At 39.4% G+C, this 20,970-nt stretch overlaps 1 protein-coding gene across 3 annotated transcripts in view; it reads left to right on the top strand.

Annotated features, from left to right (window-relative positions):
- The window catches only part of bsna (bassoon presynaptic cytomatrix protein a), a gene marked incomplete at its 5' end in the record, with an annotated part of 109,948 nt that overhangs the window by 28,389 nt on the left and 60,589 nt on the right, over positions 1 to 20,970 (top strand). For all 3 annotated transcript variants that reach the window (XM_024292372.2, XM_024292371.2, XM_024292370.2), the window contains 1 exon segment: positions 6,592 to 7,947. In XM_024292372.2, coding sequence (XP_024148140.1) covers positions 6,592 to 7,947 — 1,356 coding nt within the window.

The following is a 20,970-nucleotide window of genomic DNA, read 5'->3' as shown; positions in this document are numbered from 1 at the left end:
ATGTTTTGTATTGAGGTTAAAACTAATCTGTGAATCTATTGGTTATACAATTTATGAGCTCAAAAGAAATAATTTAATCCTGCATGTCACCTTAATTTGACATGAAATTATGTTGGAAATGTACAAGTTAAAAGACCAGATTCACGACTTTTGATAGTTTTAGTGTTTACTCATCTCAGAGTCATAAAGGCCGCTGTGCAAACACGTCATGATTTGGGTGTTGAAGATCAATAGAAAACATAAAAATGTCCCAATCGTCTCATCCTAAGGAATGTTTCTTGCAAATGTGTTGCTTAAATGTAGTTCTCAAACTTTAAAGTCACATTTTATTACGTATTTAGAGTTAGTACACTTCAACAAAAGGACAACTGGAGGAACAGATGAATAAAAATGAAGCTGCAGCTGTGTAGATCCATCAGGACAGTCCTCTGATGATGAATAGATGTGTCTGTCTGAGGATCCTCCCAGGAAACATCAGGGATTTTCTGCTTTTTTTTTACCAGACCTTTAGGCTAATGTTGGATTAAGCCACCTCCATTAGTCTTGATTAGGACTAATACCTGGGATAATTGAGGATATTAACCTCATCATGTCCGCTGGGTCACCACTGCTCCACTTCAGGTTTGTTGTCACTAAGCTTCGTGCTTAAAAACAACTACAGTTAAACCTGTCAACATAATGACACTGGATCATTTACAGACGAAATCCTGCACTTAATTTATTTTTTTATCTTGATTATCCAACAAAAGAATTAAATCCTCAAGAAAAGCTGAATGAATTCAAAATAATTGTGCTAAGTTATAACTTTCTGTCTCTTTCTTCCATTCATTTTGTCACATTTACGTCGTCTGGATTTCACCTCTCACTACTGTCAGATGATGTCCTGCTTTGTGGTTAGAGATGTTTTCAAAAATGAACCACTGAGTCAGGATAATACAGTCCAAGGTTAGTATTTGTGTATGTACATGCCATTTCCATGTGCATAAAAATACTGGAAACAAACCCAAAACTGCGACATTTCCCTTTTTGTCATGTTGCCGGCTCTCCGTTAGCCTTGGCTCAGTGAGCCTCCTGCCTGCCTTTCATTCCTGCTGGACTGAAGAGTGAGAGAAATCATGTGGAAGAACAAACATGTCTGCCCTGTCAAAGCTTCAGAAGAATGGAGGCAAATATGCAGTTGGACCGTCATTACACAGAGCAGTAGTTAAAGCTGAAATACTTCTTTAACTCTCTTTAGTTTTCTTTAAATAACTAATTTAAAATGCTAACAAAAAATGTGTTGAGGCTGAATCTTGCAGCAAATCAAAACTGACTTTATTTCAGAAACGTTTTATATAGGAAGGAACTAGTTCTACTTATAACAAAAGCAAACAATTCAATGCCTGAGCAAGATAAAAAGCCAGCAGTGGGCGTCTACACCATGACAGTGTGTGTTATTATTTTAGCATTTGTCTTGCTTTTCTGCAGACTGCACAGGTTTTCTGGCTGTTATATCAATGCTGCCATTGACTGGGAGCATTCATTAATCACCACACAATCCACATTGATATTCAATTGGACCTCTTCTCTTATTTGAAGAAAAACAGCTGCTGAGGTTTTTTTTTTTGTTTTTTTTAGAGAACTTTATTCGTTTCTCAGTCCCTACGAGCTGTTTTCTGCTAAATACGCAGTTTCTGTCATACAATCTTGTCTAAATCTGATTAATTTAACAGCAGACTATGTGTAAGTTCACCCAGATTGCCAGATTTGTCGGTCTGTTTTGGTTGTGCACGTTCTGAATTCTGAACAAATCACTGTAAACAAATCTTTAACCAGCTTTAGTAGATTCACACTGAACCAGGTAAACTTTGAAGCTTTACAAAGCTTGGTATTTAAGAGTTTATAGAGAGTACAGAGTAGAAGAGGTGGCTGTTGGAAATAGCACACATCGGTAATGATGAAGACATTGAAGGGGATGAAGAGTGAAAAAGACAGTTGGTCCTGAGAACTCACCTGTGGCGGTGTGGTGGAGAGGCGGCCGTGGAGTTTCTGGCTGAACTGTCTGTCGAGATGTTGGCGAGTGAAAGAATGATTGAGGACAGGAAGTACACTAGGGCTCATTTTTAAGAAGGTAAGCCACAATGAAGGAATGGAAAAGAGTAGAAGCTGATGTAGGTCAAAACGCTATCGTACACATCCAAAATGTATGGCTTGTTCTTGAACGTGCTGCAATCATATGGCTTTAACACTAGACTGTAGCTATCCTAGTGCATGTACAGTTGAAGGAGGCTTAGTGCCAAATGTCAAAGAGGTCCAAATCTCATGAATCGTCCTCCAGTTTTTCTTTCAAAGCTCGATTCTGACATTTGAACGACTTTTTGTCATATAATATTGGCAAAAACTCTAGTTATATATTTCTCCCCCCATTTTTAAATGGTTGGGACTCTCATGTTTTGAAAAGGACACAATCCATGTTTCACAAATAAATCCCAGTCCCTGATTGGTCAAAGTTTGACCTGATTTAGCTTTTGACGTACTCGTTTTGTACGCAGAACTTAAAAACTGACTTATAAAATTGCATAGCGACTCATAAATGATAGTTTTGAAAGCTGAAGCCCAAAACGCACTGTTGGAACCAGACCCAGATTAATTTATAGCTGTTGATAATGTTGAATTTATAACTTAAACCTATATTTATATATAATGAAATAGATCATTTGTGTGTAATAATTTTACTAATCAGACTGACTTCAGACGTATCAACACTCCTCCCTCGCAATCTGTTCTCACCTTTAGCCTGTAGGTCACGGATCCGGCTCCTGGGTGATTCTATCCAGCCCTGAAGATCATTTTGAATTATTAGTGTTATCTTGCACTTATTTCTAACTTGTATAATTTTGGCATTTTTTTTTTTTGCGTGTAAAATATTGAAAGTGATTTAAGGTTTAGGTTATTCTGTAATAATATTTCTGCATGATTTTATTTATAGTAATGTTTAAAAGTTACGGTTTTAAAGTTTTAAACTGTCATTTTGCTAGATTTTTGGACTATTTTGGCATTTAGAACTATTTTTTTAGGCTATTTTGGAGTTTGGCTAATATTTCAACTACATGCTAGCTGTTTTGGCTAATTTAGGCTAATTTAGGCTTTTTAAAAATGTAGTTTTTTAGGATATTTTGGAGTTCAGCCTATATTTTATCTGGCTATCAGCATCAGCGTTTTTAGCTATCAATTTCAGCATCTTCAGCTATCAGCACTAGCATTTTCAGTGGCCAAATTCAGCTTCCAGCATTCACACTATCATTATTGTAGGTAATGCTACATATCTAGTTCATAATTATGTTGAAAATTTATGGTTTTAAAGTTCTAAAAATTCCTTTTTAAAGTGTTAAAAAAATCTTTATCCTGTTCGGCCCGCGACCTAAGGTGTGTTTTGGATTTTGGCCCCTTGTGTGATTGAGTTTGACACCTTGCTATAGGTGGTACCCTTTGTGAGACATTAATGAGGAGGAGACAAAGTTTGCAACGTGACTTTCAAGACTTCAGAATAAAAACACTTTTTGATAACGAAGAACCCGCCCTCTTCCCACGAGGGCTACTGTGGCCACAACATGTGCATATGCATGCATTTACATAGACTATTCATTCAAAGCGGTTGCCCGTTTTGAGCCCGGTGCAAATGTAGCATTATATGCAATATTTTTGGTAAGAGACGTGTCAAACACGAGGCCTGCAAGGCAGCCGTGTAATTATATCCGACCTGTGAGTTCATTTATGTTGTTGCTGGTATTGATCTGGTATTATGTAGTGCTGGTAAGAAATTAACTACAGATCCCATAATGCAGCGCTTCAGCTGCTTTACCGAACATTAGCGTTACCAGTTTCCGTCCCAATTGGACAATTATGATTCAAAATTTGCAAGCAAAGATGGCTTTGGGCGGGTGGACATCGTCCGGGTGGGTTTGGGAGTTTTCGTTTCCTCATTGAAGCAGTTCTCCGACTGACCCGCCCAGGGTTCCCCACCTGTTAGAGCAACGCTTCTTAAAAGAGCAAAGGATTCATTGACATAACCACACTGAGGAACAAGGCGGTCTTCTGTGCTGCCGAGCGCTTGATTAAACTTCACGAAGTGAGAGCTGAAGAGCTGCCTGGATTAAAAAAGTGCTGACTCCCTTCTCTTCGGTTTGCTCTCTCCATGTATCCTCCCTCTCTCTTCTGCTTTCCTCCACCCCCTGTTGCAAGCCTCACTCCATCAAGTGTCTCTTATGATGAGATTTATAAAGCAGAGGAATAGAGAGTGACTCATTAAAATCAGCCCCCTTTCTCTATTTCTCACTGTCTACCTCTTTTCATCTCTCTAACTATCTTTATCAGATGAAATGATGACTGTTCAATGCAGGAGGAGCCTGCACAGCAAAATTAGACTTTCAAATCTCCTTCCCACTTTGGCTATGCAAGAAAAGAGACCTACATTTTCAATCTGATCAAAGCCTCTGCAAGAAGATAAAATAATAAAGAAAAAAAAAACACACAAAGGAGGACAAAATAAAAGAGGGGGGGGGGGTTATGTAAGTAAACAGCGGCGATGATGGAAAGGACAGCCCTGCTGGAAATATGTAAAAGAGAGAAGGAAGATGTCAGACTGTTGCAGTGAGTGCAGCAGCTGAGTTAACAGAACCGTGGATCAGTGATCCTGTCAAGCCAGAAAATGTAAGACGGCAAAGCAGGCTGGGGGGGGGCAGCAGACCTGCATACTTAGTGTTTCCACATTTTCTCAACAAATTCAAGCTTCCACCTCGTCCTGTAGCTCTCTGCCAAGGGATGAAGAGGGAGGGGACGTTTAGTGGCTGGCAGACTGGGGTAATACAGTACATCTGCGCATTGCATTGTGGGAAAGGGAGAAAGACATTAAATGTGCTGAGATTTACTAGCTTGGTTGAGCTGCAGAGGAGCTAAAATAGTGCTACCCGTGGCAGCTGAGCTGCAGTGGTGGATGCTACGCTCCCGTCGGACAGGCAGCATGAGAGCCGTCGGGAGAAATCAAGGAGCCAATCAAGGTCCGGACGTGAAAGAGGGATCAATTCTTATCTGAAGGAAGTGAAGGAAGGTGGAGAGGAAAGGATGAAGAGGAGGGGTGATGTCTTTTCATCCGTTTTATTTGAGAAACAAACAGGCATTGAATGTTAATTTCATTTTGTCTATTTATAAGTCCACACTTGATTGCTGTGCTTGCGTGAGTACATGTACCTGCATTTGTGAGGACAAGTGAACAAATGGAGTGCTCTTCATTTAGGTTGCAATCTCAGTTTGCTAGTAACTCAGCCTGGCAGTCGGTTTGTTGTTGATTTGCTTCTTTCTGCCTTTATTTATGCTACATTTTGCTTAAAGTCCCCCTCCGATGAAAATCATGTTTTTTGAGTTTTTAACATGTATTTGTAGCCGTTCACATTTCTGTGGTCAAATCAGCATCACTGGATTTTTGGTGTGAGTTTTATCCAATACTTACGGTAGCAGGACTGAGAACGCTGGAAAATCTCCACCAGACTCCACGGAGCTTCTTGATGTGACCACGGAAATGTGAACGGCGGCTCATTTGACCGCAGTTGGAAAGGATTGTAAATCAATGAAAGAGCATTTTGATGTTAGCTTTGATTATTTTATCAAGAACTCTGAGAAACCAATGATTGAATGTATTGATCACAGTCAATAAACATTGGAGAATTAGCTAAAAGAGTCTTTGGTGAACTGGAAGGAGAAAGAATCAGGATTTTGGAGGAAGTTCTGTCCATGAAGATCTTCACTTCCTCGGATCAGAACCATACAGCTGGACATTACCCATATTGATGGACATTTTAATGTAGCAGCAGTGAAGATTTACACTAGCAAGACACAGAGCTATCATAATCAGACAGGCGGGATCTGGGGAGTACTCAGCTCAGCTCCAAAAGCCACGCCCCCTCAGAGGACATTTTGGAAACAGAGGCTTCAGATCAAAATGATAAAATGACTTTTTAAGACATTTAGGTTGTGGGATTTTGGTTAAAAACTTAAAATCATAATTAATTTTAATTATTAAAATTGTTGAAGGGGAAATTTAATGTCTGGATTTTATTTTTTTGTCAAGTAAAAGACTGACTGCAGTCTGTGTGCAGTTTCTACTCTCATCTCTTTATCATCAGCAGTTTCAAAGCTACATAAATGAAAAGCGTATGCATGACTTGAACGAGACTCTTTCTGAGTCAGCAAAGATATTTAAAGTGGAGGAATCAATAGCTATCAACTTTAAAAGGGAAAATGAATGAATCATAGCAATGGCTTCAGCACTAAGGCTGCATGAATAAATTGATGTTTTTTAACCTCACTGACCCATTCATTGCAAACTTGTTGTTTTGCCAAACACTGCTCAAATAGGTTTGTAATATTGACTTTTTTTTAATTGAGTATTAAATGATCTGGAATATTTCCCTTCAGGGGACAGATGGTCACAAGCCTGCGGTTTACTATTTTACTAAGTACAAGCATCAAAGAGAAGAAAAGTTCAATCCCTGTAATTACTCAGCAAAGTTTCATTTTTAAAGGTCAACCTAACGTCACATCTTTCTGTCTTTACAGGTACAGGAATGGTTGTGTCTGAACTGTCAGATGCAGAGAGCCCTTGGCATTGATATGACCACGCCTCGTTCCAAGAGCCAGCAGCAGATTCACTCTCCGTCCCACCAAGCCAAGCCCATTGTCCAACCTCAGCAGCCCACGTCACAGCCAACAGCGCCGGTAGCAGCAGCACAGTCCAAACCTATGGCCCAGACTCAGTCTGTCCAGCAACAGCAGGCTCAGTCTCAGCCCTACAGGCAGGCGCAGCCCTACTCCCAACCCCAGCCGTACTCCCAGACGCAGCAGTATCCTCAATCCCAAAACCAGTCGTACCCCTCCTCACAGCCAAGGCCCCAGGCCCAGCCACACGAGTCTCCAGGCTTACAAAGACATCCGGGCCCCGCAGGCCCCCAGGCTCAAACAGGGCAATCTCAGCAGGGCATGCGGTCCGACCCGTACTCCCAGAGAGGTCCCGGACCTTCAGGGCCTATTGGAGGTTCAGCGGGAGGCCCTGGCCAGCTTGGAGGTCCTCGGATTCCCCATCCGGGTGCAGTTCCTTTACCGGGTTTGACAAAGGCACCATCCCAGCCTGAATTGGGCCGTGGCTCCCCAATGCATCAGTCAATGGCACGGCACCATGACCAAACCCGGAGCGCGGGATCTTCCCCGGCCCACCGACCTCAGAGTCAGGCTCCTCCCCCTGCCCAGGATGGCCTGACCAAACTTTTTGGCTTTGGGGCATCACTACTCAATCAGGCCAGCACTCTGATCAACGTTGACCCTCTGCCCACTGCGTCCACGCAGCCAAGCCCGGCACGAGGTAAAGTGGTGTTCAGCAATGCAGCTTCTGACAACAGGCAGCAACAGCAGCAAAAGCTTTTCGGGATGGGGGGTCCTAGTGCTCCAGGTCCACAAAGCCAGGGGCAAATGGGAGGTCCTATCCCGCCATCAATGACCGGTCCCAAGATGCCATCGCAGACTGGAGCTCCTCATGATCCAAGTCAACCAGGAGGAGCCATGAGTGGACCACATGTACCGGTCCAGAAGCCACAGCAGAAGACCACGCCCCATCACCAAGAAACTCAGCAGCAGTCGCCTGCTCACCATCAAAAAGGCCAACAAGCAAAACAGCCGCAGTTACAAGGACAGCAGCATCAGCAAACGCCCTCACACGAGCAGAAAGCAGCACAGAAGCAGGAGCCTTCTGCTGCTCCCGCTGTCGCACCCGAGCCAGAAAAGCCCAAGGTGAACTGTCCTCTCTGTAAAACCCAGCTGAACATCGGCAGCTCCGACCCACCCAACTACAACTCCTGCACACAGTGTCACAGTCAAGTGTGCAACCTGTGTGGCTTCAACCCCACGCCGCATCTGGTGGAGGTATGGCACGCACTCTGTTACTCATCAATCTTTTTAGCCTCACACTTTCAACTAATCTGTTCCACCCTCACATGTATGTCTTAAATAACCCTCTACGCCCGGTTCACACCAGACGTGGCAGATTCTGGCAGAAAGTTACACCAAGACACACGAGTAAATCTGGTCAATTTTCAAAATATAATCAATTTTTCACAATAAAATACCGCCATTGACAAATATGATCATAATTTTGTATCTAAACAGACTGTAAAGACGAAAATAAAAACACAACATATAAAAAAACTAACACATAGACACAGATCAACGTAGTCGGCTGACTACGGAGTGGTTTGGTTTTGGGTGTTTGATGATGGCAAAGAAAAGTCTAAATAACCACATTTGAGCAGAAGCGTCTCTCTACCGTCGTGGAAACACAAGTATCTGGTGTGAACTGGAGGATACCGTGTGCACTCCGTCCACATATCGCTTCGCGGCGCCTCTGCGTCCGATGTGAACCAGGCGTACTTTGACCTTCGTAGCTTTTACTCAGGCATATCAACTAACCCAAAGAAAGTTGCTGTTAGTCTACACTAATAAAATGTTTAATAATGAGGTTTTACCACCACATCAGAAAAGCAGTCTTTAATATTACCCAGATAGGAGAATATATCAATTAAATTAATGCAAAATAAAAGAAATTAAAACTAGAGTAACTTTTAGTCATTCTGCCATTAACGAGAGTGGCTATGAAGTACAAATCAACAAATTACTCAACGAAAACTATATAAACAGACAATTAAAAAGAATAAAAATAACATATTTTAGAAGTCAAATCAAAGTTCCAGAAACCAAAATGTAAAAAAAGAGAATTATTTTCCAGAAAATCAAAATGAAATGCAAAAAAATGATCTGCCTAAACATGTTTGGCCTGAACTCTGGTAAAGAGTTGATTAAGCAATATACTTAAAAAGATTCAGATGTAAAATACAGTAAGTGACGACTAAAAGAATATTTTGAAAGGATGTTGTTGACTTCATTTTACTATCACAGTTAAGTGAAAAAAAAGCTTTGGTTTGAGTAATCTTTGTCTTTATGTAGTTATGTGTTATAATTGGTCTGTAGTCAAACAAAATGTGCTTTCATGACTTTGTTCTTTTTTTTAAATTGATCTATTACTCCTTAAACATTTTTATGTTGTCAGCTCCGTTAACTTTGTGGTTTCATGTCTCAGTCAAGTCAGAACAACCAGCATCTTCTGACACTCTCCATGTGGACTCAAACTGTTTCCACTTCCAGAATCACCTCTGCTGTTCCAGCTGACAGCTCTCTTAATGGACCATGTTTCCTGTCAGTCAAGATCCAACGGCAGAACTCATTTATAATTTTGAGTCTGTCTCTATTCCTACATCTGTTTTTTTAAGTGATTTCAACTTTTTGTTATTATGAATGAACACCACCAAAAACATGGTTCCATTCCACCCAAGTGATAATAACTGATACTTCTAACATTTATTTTAGGCAATAATCCACATAGATCATTTTAAAGTTTGAATTACATAAAAATACATTTTTATAAACTATTTGTTTTAAAATCATTAGATAAAAGTGGCATAACATCTAATAAAGAAAGGTGGGATTACAGTGTGCTGTGCTGCTCAGATACATGAGGTGAGAAAAGAAAAACAATTGACAAGACACAACAGAGGAGGATACATTAAGATAAAGAACGTGGACCTGGCAAAGGAACAATCAGCGAAAACAAGAAAGAGTGAAGGTTTCCAGAAAAACATAACAAAAAGACAGAGAAAAGAAAGCATCCTTTCCAGTTATGCTTCCTTTCTGTCCTCCAAAGTGCTTCTGCTGGTGGAACAATGACACTTTTGAAGGTCTGCTGCTCTCAGCTCCACATATCGATCCAGGTGAGACTTAGAGCTGAAAGGAGAATAAAAACCCAAAAGGAGACTGAAGACAAAGTTGCATTTGAAGGGATTTATTGGTCTCTTTTTATTTTTTGGAAATTGTCGATTTCAAGTAATCAAAACAAAAAAGTACTAAAGAAGACAAATATATATATATATATATATATATATATATATATATATATATATATATATATATACATACATATGTCAAACTCTGGATTTTTAGTATTGATTTAATTTGAAAACTAAAAAAATAAGAGAAAGTACACATAGATATGTATTTTTTCACAATAAAATGTTAACAATTGTATTAATAAAAAACATCAAAAAATGAGAAAAAGAGGTAAAGAAAAGAAACGTTTCTAGAAAGGACAGATACTGGTCCAAGTATATTAGTTTGCATGACAGAAAATGGTTTCATGTGTTTCATCTGGAACACCATGAGAAGTCTGATCATGAGTTGATGTCTTCATATAAAAACAGAATTTATGCATTTAGCATTTATGGGGCAGAAATATGTATGTACACACTCAGATATTGATGAACGAAGGCTACAGAAAAAGGGAGGGGCCTCTGGTCACATGCAAGATGGCGCCAGAAACAATCTCTAGCTGGAAGCGGAAATTTTGCCTCTTTTGCCGGTTGCATAAGCGGAAATTTCCTTAAATTTAGGAAACCCTTTTAAAAAAATTATATTTTAAACATTTTTCAGAACTATGAGCTTTTAAATGTGGATAAACCGTGACTGTCTAATAGTTTAGTGTGCAAGATGAACATTAAACGGGAGAGAGAACGTTAATCTTTTTATTTATTTTAAGTCAGCATTAACAAGTGTTCTAATTTAGTGTTTGCCTCCAGAGAAAAAGCCAATGAAATGCAGTTTTTTCTCTGTGAATCAGATGATCACGTGAGCAGTTACGGTATGTTAAAGGGAAAAAAGGTCGAAAGCTTAAACCGGGGAGTTTTAGCGAGGACTTCCAGCCAATGACTTTGGACGCAAATTATTATTATGTTTTTTCCCCTTTTTTTAATGGCTCTGTGGTTAGATTCTCTTGGGAGAAATGAGGTTGGATTCATGAATTCTTACGTACAAGAAGGTTTTAATATAAAATTTTGGTTTATTCTCTATTAATTTAGCACTTTAGCTGTGACTCCTAACTCTTTAACTAATTAATTGTCATTTTGATTTTATTACACTGAAATATTTTAAGGCGGGTGTTTCAATAATCTAAAAATATTGTTGTCGTAAACCTAAAAAATATTTTTACCATTTTTTTTCCCGAAGTATATATCAAAATATATACTTCAATTTACTTTTGAGAAATTTTAGAATATTTGAAGAAAACATATTATATTATAATTCAAATTATAATTCAAAAACTAATAAAAAACAAATATATGACATTTATGATGAATTGTCTTGGTCTATGAGAAGAGTTATCTCAAACTTCTGCAGGTTAACTGAGTTTTTTAAGGAACAAAAAAAGTGTTTTGCATCATGTACAGTATGTTTGAACAATCACTGAGGCAGTTTCCCTGGACTCAGACTGTTTTCTGAGTTCCTGAATCCGTTTGACAAAATGGAAAACAGTAAACTGAATTCCACTGCCTATTAGAGTGATGTCATTTTATCACATATTAGTTAGCTGATAACTGGTTTCTAAATAAAGTTATTTACTTATTTGAGAATTTAAGAGAAAAGATTGTGTACTGTCATGTTCAAACCGAACCCTCTGATATAAAATGCCAGTTTGGGTAACTCTGTGCCTTCTTTGGTGCCATCAAAACAAAAATAAAGGAAAGGCACGAGTATTTTTTTTTAGTTTTTTTTTTTTTAGGAATCCATGGTTCTTGTGTCTTTTTTTAGAGAAATGGACATTTCTGACAAGGTGGTACTGATGCGTGGTAGAATTGGAGAGAAACAGGAAAACCAAAGCATGCAGGTTTCTCCAGCGTGATTCATCTATAATTAACTCAGTTTTTTTATCTATAGATAGCAAGAGCAATGAAAAATGTAAGAAGGCGGCAGCATCTGCTGAGACAGAAAAGTTAGATGTTGCTTGGTTCAGCTTCCTCCTTCTGCTGCTTCAGTCACACTTTTGTCCTGCAAACTTTTGTGTTTCTTTCTTCTTTCCTGTTTTTTAGTTGTTATTTTCTCAGTTCTAAGTTCTAACACTTTAGTAAATCAGTTATTTACAGGTACAGATTTGCACACTGTATCACACGCAGAACAACAAGACATACAATTGAGTGAATGAGGACATTTTTCCATCAGGGTCACATTCAGACCTTCATCAGTTTTCTAAAGTGCTGCATCTGACATGTCATAATTGGTTTGAATTTGTGTATGTATGTGTAGGAAAGACTTTGCAGTTGTCTAAAAGGATTCCAGATCATTAATTGTATTCTCCTGAAGTGTTGGTTAATGATAAAGTGTGCAGGAAAAGTATTAACTCTTTAATACTGGAGCTTTAGCTCCTACATTAACGTTCTTTGAATTAGCAGCTTTGTACTGATATGCACGTCCGTCACCAGTGACAGCTGTGGTGTTACCGTGTTAAACACAGGGGCTGTACCAGTTCACAAATGTTTGAGTCGGGTCAATTTGGGAAGGATTTTTTAGTCCCATCAGTTGTCACGCGTGTCAGTGTAAAACATATCCTCCACATTTGATTCCTGAGGGATCCTCATTCTCAGAAAAGGAACCGCTGTTCCCTCAACACTAGCATCTTTGCCATAACCTGACCGCAGGATTTGAACCTATGACCTCCCAGTTTTGGGGTAGACGCTCGCTCGTTCACAGTGCAGCCTGATCTAGACAAGACTGATGTGGCTGCTTACTTTCCTTTAAAAATCTCTCATGTTTGGGACAAATAATTGGACTTGAATCACCGTTTGTTCTGAAACTCTCCGTGTTTGAGCAGGTGAGTCTCTTTTATGATGTGAATCCTGCTCGGGTTCAGTGATAATGGGCTATTAAGCAGACCAAGGATGAGAAACCAACCACAGCGAGTAAGTGGAGTAAGTGCCGAATATTTTCATTAGCAGCCCACAACACAAGTCTGGAGAAGAGCAAATTACAAAACAGCTACCTTTTAAGTAGAAACATTTATTTTCTGTTGCATATTTTTAACAAACCGATGGTGATGCGATGGGAACCATGTTACAATTATTGACTGTATCAGAGAACTGGACTGAGTGGCCGTCCCCACTTGCATTCCAAACAGGAAGTACCCGCTGGCTCCAAGAAACCAAAATCCCATAGACTTCTATAGAGAGATAAACAGCTGTTACTCAGTCATTATATTTGTCTAAATAAAACCTGCTACCTTTATCAACATGTTCTTATCTTATTTTGTGCTTTCATATTACAAATTATTCAAGTTATAAACTGACCAATCAGATGCTCTGATGAAAGTACGTGGTGCCTGCTGACCTCAACGTCCAACATTTGAACTGTTTGATCGGCAGATTGTGTGTAGCCAACGACAGCGACTTTATCCGGTCATCTTTCAAGTTCTTTCAACTCAGACGTGTATTAGAAATACCAGCATTAACTGATTTCTATCTTTTAGCACCAGATTCGTAATCAATTTGAAACTTGACAACATGTAAAAAAGGCCATTTGTCGCATTGTTATTGCTGGATTATTAGCATGTTCTGCTAACATTTTTAATATATGCTGCATTGTCACGTAACATGTTTTAAAGTCTCACTCCAATCATCTTTTGTTCAATTTTTAAACGTTCCCAGCAGTCTTTTAATTATGATTATACAGTGTTGTGTCAGGAAGAGCCTGCGGTGTAAAACTCGGCCAAACCCCTGATGGGAACAACAACAAGAACATGCTGTTTTTAGCCAAAATCCAAAAGCCTGTTTCGTTTTCTAGTTTCTGCAGAGCGGGAAGAGCTTATCAGAAATTTGCCACTGAGTTGAGGCACAGATGTCAGCCTCCACTGATATCCCATCATCCCCTTGTTTACACTTTTTCCCCACCAGCTTCCAGCCCCCAACAACCCCGACCTAACATTAGACAAAGATGGCGAGAAATATCTAAGCTATCCAGTCTTGAGCCAGATACCAGCTCATGCTCGGATCACAAATACAACTGCCACCATGGCGTTGGCAGAATCTTAAAGATGTTTCTAATCGTTGGTGTGGTCATAGATGCAGACGGCGGCAGTCAGTCAGACGGAGAAGACATCATTACTCCTGGCAGCAGCTCTGACTGAATGATGTGTAAATGCTTCCAAATTAAGTACAACCGGGCGTCAGCCGCCAGGTAGCTCAGGGGTCATTTACAACTCAGATTTATAGAACGCATTATAATTTGCAAATGTACACATTTGAGGACAACATACCTTCCAAATAAAAGGACAATTTTTATAAAGCATCAATGCCGTCTCCACATTAGGACCCACGGTGGCCGGGATCACCAAATGGACATGTGGTCACTGCTGGGCCCTTGGCCCAGATCAACATCCCTCACCGTTACCATACATGATCTAACAATCGGTTGGTGGCTGTGGGACGGCAGCACAGGGGCAGGGGGTGGCAGTCTGAAATCAGCTGATTATCAGACGATTTTGGGGACCTTGGAGAGCCTCCTTTTAGTCAATTATCACACTGCTGTCTTCCTGTCACTGGACTGCCACCGGGGGACCTCCAAATGTGTCCAGGCAGCCACTGACTGACGTCTAAAAAATCGTCCGGTTACCATAAAAATTCTACTTTTTCTTAAAACCTCCAAAGCCATCATGCAGCATGTAAAAATGCAGCTGCAGCCTCCCAATTGTAAACACCACTGCACAGAATTACTTGATCTGTCTGAAGAGCATACATGGCATTTGATATGTGACTGTAGTCTCAGAAGAGGAAAATGACAACGTGCACGGATCTATTTGTCAGCAATTATTTGTCTCTACTCCTAATTTAAAACAAGCTGAATCAAGAAATACTCAGAAGTGCAGGATTAATCTTAAATTCTTTCATATATGTCCTTAATCACGAGAAAAATGCAACAAGGACATGTTAAAAACACAATTTTCATGGAGTGGGTGTTTAAGTAAATAATCAATAAATATGAAAAACTGTTACATTCACTTTAAACGTTCGATATTTTCCCAAACACGCTTTCATGTGGTAAGGGTGTGGAATCCCAGTGGTAACCATAGAAACATTGACACAGACCCACATGGACCAGTCACTGCTCACTGACAACGCCTGGTTCCAACATGGCGGCATGCATTACAAAAACAAAACGGCAACTGAATTGACTTCATTTCCTTGGAGCTGGAAGTAAGTTACTTTCGAGATCTGAAAATGACATCAAACTCACTCTGTCCAGATCTCATATACAGTCATTGGTTACAGTTCCAATAAACTACAGCCAGTTAAAGAGTTTCTAATGTATTGTTTTCTCACTGACGTCTTTCCTCGTCGTAACAAAAGGTCAGAATGGACGATTTCAAAGGTTTCCGTGGGGATGCTCCTGCCCCAGAGCAGGCTGATCCCTTTAACATTTGCTGTCTTCCCTGTCAGAGTCATTATACTAGCTTAGTGAACTTATGGTTTTCCTATTTAACCAAATTGTTTGTCATCTTGCTCTCAATCATTTAACCTTTCTTTATCCTTTAGATACCTGCTGTTATCTCCACATTAGTTCTGCTCTCGGCTCCGTTGGCTTGATGGTATGAGATCCATAAATTAACTTACAGCAAATCAACAGTCAGGGAGGCACAGGTTAATGGAGGCTAGGAAGATCATTTTTAAAGGAGCTGAAGCTGCAAAATCTCTCAGAGCAAACAATAGAAAACCACAAACTAACATCTAAGGATAAATGACCAAAACGAATCCATTAGAACAAAGTCAAGGACCGTGCTCTCACACATACTTGTACACAAAACACATACCATTATCCTCACCATCAGTTTGAGACGTCTACGTCACAACAATCCACTTCACTGGGGTTCACATGTCAGCCTACCAGCATGTGCATGTGTGGTTTCTGCATACATGTGTGTGTGAAAGTGAGTAATTATAGGCGACTAACGTTGTAAAGACAGCATTCTAATGTGCACGTGTGAGCGTGAAGCATGTAATCAGCTTGGCATGTGTGTGTTTGTGGGGGTGGGTGTGTTTGTGTGATTGTGTGTGTCACAATGATTTCTGCAGTCTGTTTGCACAATTTGCCGGTGTGTGTCTGAAAATGGTTGAATGTGAAGAAGCAACTGTCACATCAGGCAAGCCTTGAACATGCGTGTGCATCCCCTCTGTCACATGGGCGGGGACGGTTTTAAACATCCTTTCCACACCAGAACCAAACTGCAATGGCAGGTTCACAGTTAACCCTTTAATACCAGAAATGTCGCAGGCGATGCTTAAATAAAACAACAATATTTTGCACTACATCCCCCATGATGCATTGGGTTAAAGTGACAGCTCTTCTGCGCTGCACTGACGCTTCCTACTTCTCCTGCTTCAGTTATTTAAAAAAAATGCACACAAAATCGTGGAGGGACTGTATATCAATACATGCTAAAGAGTGGGATGTTTTTCAAGGAAAAAGTGCACCTTGATTAAAAAAAGGTTGAAAAACACCGCTACGGACGCTGTATGAAGTTGAGAGATCATGTTTGCTTAAAGGGAAGAGCTCTACAAAGCTTCAGTAATCATGTCTCCATGTCCGGGTTCATGAGATCATTCAGAGAATTCAGGACGGTGAGCTTCACCACCTACTTCAGGAACAGCGTCTGAATGCGGCCATTTTCAGCTATTCTTCCAACTCTCTGTGATTCAGTTTGACGACTAGCGCAAGGAGGAAAAAATGAAAATATACATCCAATTGGATGACTTTTTTATTATTATCTCCATCAAAAATGAATGAGGATGTAACCATTCAGTCTAGCCACGATTCCATACTCAGATTTCGATTTTTTCTGATGTTTTTTTTTCTCGACACAATGAATTAAAAGTATTTTAAGGTCAAGTATGTTTTCTTTTTGCCCCTTACATCAAACTCTCTGTTTTTCTACTAACAGAAATGATTCAAGTAAACAATAATACCTAAAAATGAAATGATCCCAAAGTCTTTAATACTCTGTTCAGGTCGTGCTGCACGTGTGATGAACCGCTCCGGACCCACTAATCCCCACCACCACCACAGCCGCGGAGCGCACACTCAGTGAAAATGACCGTTCACGTGGAGTTTGCAGAGAAAAACAGACAGAGAGCTAAAGAGAGTTAATAAAAAAAATCAGGGCTCCTGGGAAAGAGTCAGAAGGGAAACGGTGGTGAAGCTCCGTTGTCACGGTGGATTGGTTAAAGTTGAAGTAAAGTGGAGATGAAAATGTAACAATGCTGAGTGAGCGACAAATCTCGGCTCGGCTTGAATTTGCGTTAAGAAATACTTTAGCCTTTTTAGCTTTTTTCTGAATTTCTTTTAAGAAAATTCAATTGCCTAGAAGTAATTTCAACATGAACATGTCTCTGTAGTCATCTGACTGTAATCTCAAAGTCAAACACGCTTAGAAAAAAAAGGTTGCAGTTTTTGTGCAACTCTCACTGCTAATAATACACAGTGGATTCAAATCTGTTATTATATTAAAAACACATTTTTTGTTCTATTTATCCGCCACGTCTAAAAGTCCGATCAGTGAAAATATTGCCCGACTTTAAACTGCTCCCATAACACTGATGGATTACACTGGAAACAGCTGTGTAGCATTAGCATCATGCTAACACTTGTCACTAAATCAACACTTTTTATTAAATTTTTAGTTGCTGCTATGAGTCCAGTCAGTTTGTTTTTCAGTTCTGACGGGCATCCAGTAAATATCACTAGATGTTCCATGGCTTCATCAGCCGAAACTAAACGTCACACCGAGAAGATTAGCGGAAATGGTGTCTCGTGAGCGTTTGTTTACCTTTCATGCAGACGAAGAGTGGAGAAGTGGAGAGGTTAGGGATGTCCCGGTACGTTTTTTTTTTTGGGCCCGATCCGATTCAGAGTCATTTGATTTTGTGCATTTTCTGATACCGAGTCCCGATCCGATACTTTTGTAACATATTTAAAACATGATCAAATTGAATAAACAGATGTGTGTTGTCCCTAATTTATATGTCGTTAAACTTTTTTTTAATCATTAAAAACTTAAATAGAACACTTGACTGAATTGTTTATGTTAGCCTCCTGTTTAAACTGCTGCTCTGTTCTGCTGCGTTGAACAGAAATAACATTTTGTGATCTGTTCATGACATTCCGACTTCTAGTGGAATATTTATCCGGAATAATAGGATTGAAATATAAAGCTCTGATCATAAGAAGAATTAATAAAATATCCGATATTGATCGAGTCATCAACCACGTGATTGGCCCAGATTTACTCGCCATGTGGCGACTAATTAACTTTTATTCGCCAAAGAGGATAAAATGCTAACTACTGGCGAGTGTCAATTTTGGACCCTTCAAAATAAATGCGATAAACTCATTGCTCTATCGATAAAAAGTTATATCATAATATCTATCGTTATATCGCCCAGCCCTCGTTAAAGGGCAATGAATCATGGGAAATAAAGTTGTACTCCTCAAAGAAAGCCTCATGCTTGTAAAATACAAGTCATAATACTCAAAATAGTCAAAATAGTCAGTTTTGGGTGGTAAAGAACACCTTTTTAAACACAGTTTATGATGAGTCACTATAGAGCCATTATCTTGACTCTTTTAGTCTAACTGTCTCTTTTTTATTATACAACATTGATTCATAATATACGACTGACAGTAATAGAAATATGTAAAAATAATCTAGCATTTCCTTCTTAGAAGCTGTTTCTAAAGAGAGTCAATGTGTGAATACGTTTAAGCATACAATTATTTCCTAATTGGAGCAAAACACATTAAACAGGAAGCCACTGCTGGTCTTGTTCATTAAAACGAGTTTGTCAATGCCTTTTTATGCTGTGTGCATGCGCTCTAACAATTTGTAATTAACAATAACAGCAGAGTCAGCAGCACATTACAGGAATACCATTCCAACGCTTCCCCCTCATGAATTAAAATGACCTGCAGACCTGCACCTTCAGGGCCTGAAACACGGAAAAAAAAGGTTGGAGTGAGTCATGATTCTGTTTTTAAAGAGAAGTTGGAATAAAAATAACGAGTAGCTAAAGGGTCGGCCCTCTTAATGGACGAGTGGCTCGCTGCTACACAGAGTAACATCTTCAGACATTTAATAATACAAGAGCTCCACATGTGGCTTTTTTCTTTCCTCTTGCTTATTCCCCAGCCTCTGTCCAACCACCTCCTCTCCTTCTGGTCACTTCATGTAACCTCTATCTATTCAACTGCTCCTTTTCTAAGAGGTTTGCCCAGGTGGGGTTAAACCTGTACACTATTGTACTGACTCAAGTGTTCACTCTGTTCCAACGGCTTGATTGTTGTTTTCCAGATTCACAAAAGAAGTTGAGATTTAATCACGCAAAATATTTCTGATAGCATAATTACGTTTATATGAAAAGTATGATATGTTCACCTGGGATCAGGTAAATGCAAAAATAGTTGTTTTTCTCTGACAATGTTCATGTTACAGTGATTAGACAGGTAGTTTATGAAGATCTGCTGGTTTCTAATAGAAATGTTTGTATGTGTAAAAAAAATTATCCTCTTTAAATTATTTTAGGCCTTTTAAATCATTTATTTCAGTTTAAAGGTTCCAGTTGCTCTTCTAAATTCTTCTATTTTAGCCGCATTCTGTCATTTCATCCTGTGTTCTATAATTTCCCTCTTATCTCCCTTGTCACTCCTATTTCTGCATCATCTTTATCCTTTCACTCATGTTCTTCCTCTCTAATCTCCGCCCCATTGTCGAACACCAACTCAACCAAACCTAATCTCATTTCTTTTTCTCCACTGCTTCATCGCGTCTCCATCTGTCATTCTTCGTTTCCTAACTTGTGTTGTTGCGATAATGAGCAACAACTCAGTTATCAACACCTGCATTTCTTCTTGTGCTGGTCCACGGATCTCATATTTAATCTGAACAGATTCTTTTGATCCTCTTGAATCTATCTAAACAGTTTCAAGGAACTTCTCAGTTGATGTTGAATTTCTTCCAAGCTGTTTAAACACTCCAGGAGCCTTTAGGCTGTTTTATTTAATTAGCTTGGTACTATGGAGCTCTGTTTGTTTAAAAAGAAAGCAATGAAAATGTAAAAATGTGTTACGCCTGCAAAAAGATAGCTGCAGAATTTCAAAGTTACCAAATTAAATGAACCAATTTGGTTTTTCAGTCTTAGATTTACAGTACATGTAGAAAAGGACATAAACAAACCAGGTACTTATACACACAAACAGATTCAAATGTTTCAGCTCCATAAACTGTTCCTCTGACAAACAAACATCAAACTGTTCTGATAAAAACAAACTGCATCCACTGCTGCCTGGTATTAACATTCTTCGGGAACAAGAAAGAACTGATTCAGAGACAAAAACACTCTTCTTGAGTTTCAGAGAGTTTGTAGTGACATTGTGGTTAAACAGAAGTCGATTAAACTTACCACTTAAGGTCACATGATCAAGTAAATGAAGTGATAACCAATCCTGCAACCTTTAAAACCCACCCCAACATACTCTAAATACAGTGTAAGTGTCTGCAGGATGTCCCATTTGTGCCAAAAATATGTTTTTACGTCCAGTGTCTATGTCTACTGAACAAGTTTGTTGAACATTTCTTCATGTCTGTGTACTCAAATATGTTCTGTAAAACAAAACATAAAGTTGGCGCGTCTAAGCGCATGTGGCAGATTTTCTTTTTACCCGTGATGTGGCCGTCAAATCTTGTGGGACCGGGCCTTCACGTTGAGCTTTCATATTAAGCCGGGGGCCACAAAATATCGAATTAGGGGCCGCAAATGGCCCATAGGCCGGGAGTTTGAGAGCCCTGTTTTAGAGCATTAAACAATCTTCTCGACACACTCTGAACATTCAGTTTTGCACTTGTAACTTCCCCTTTTCATCAGTTTTTGTGTTTCCACCAGCTGCTCCCTTAGGTGTGCGTCTTTACAAATATATTACAGGGGGGATATTTTCTCAATCTAACTTTAAGCTTTTTTTTTTTTTTTTTTT

Source organism: Oryzias melastigma, linkage group LG7, assembly GCF_002922805.2.
Source record: "Oryzias melastigma strain HK-1 linkage group LG7, ASM292280v2, whole genome shotgun sequence".
NCBI classification, from domain to species: domain Eukaryota; kingdom Metazoa; phylum Chordata; class Actinopteri; order Beloniformes; family Adrianichthyidae; genus Oryzias; species Oryzias melastigma.
The sequence above is the reverse complement of the archived record's forward strand: the minus strand, read 5'-3'. Positions and strand labels throughout refer to the sequence as shown.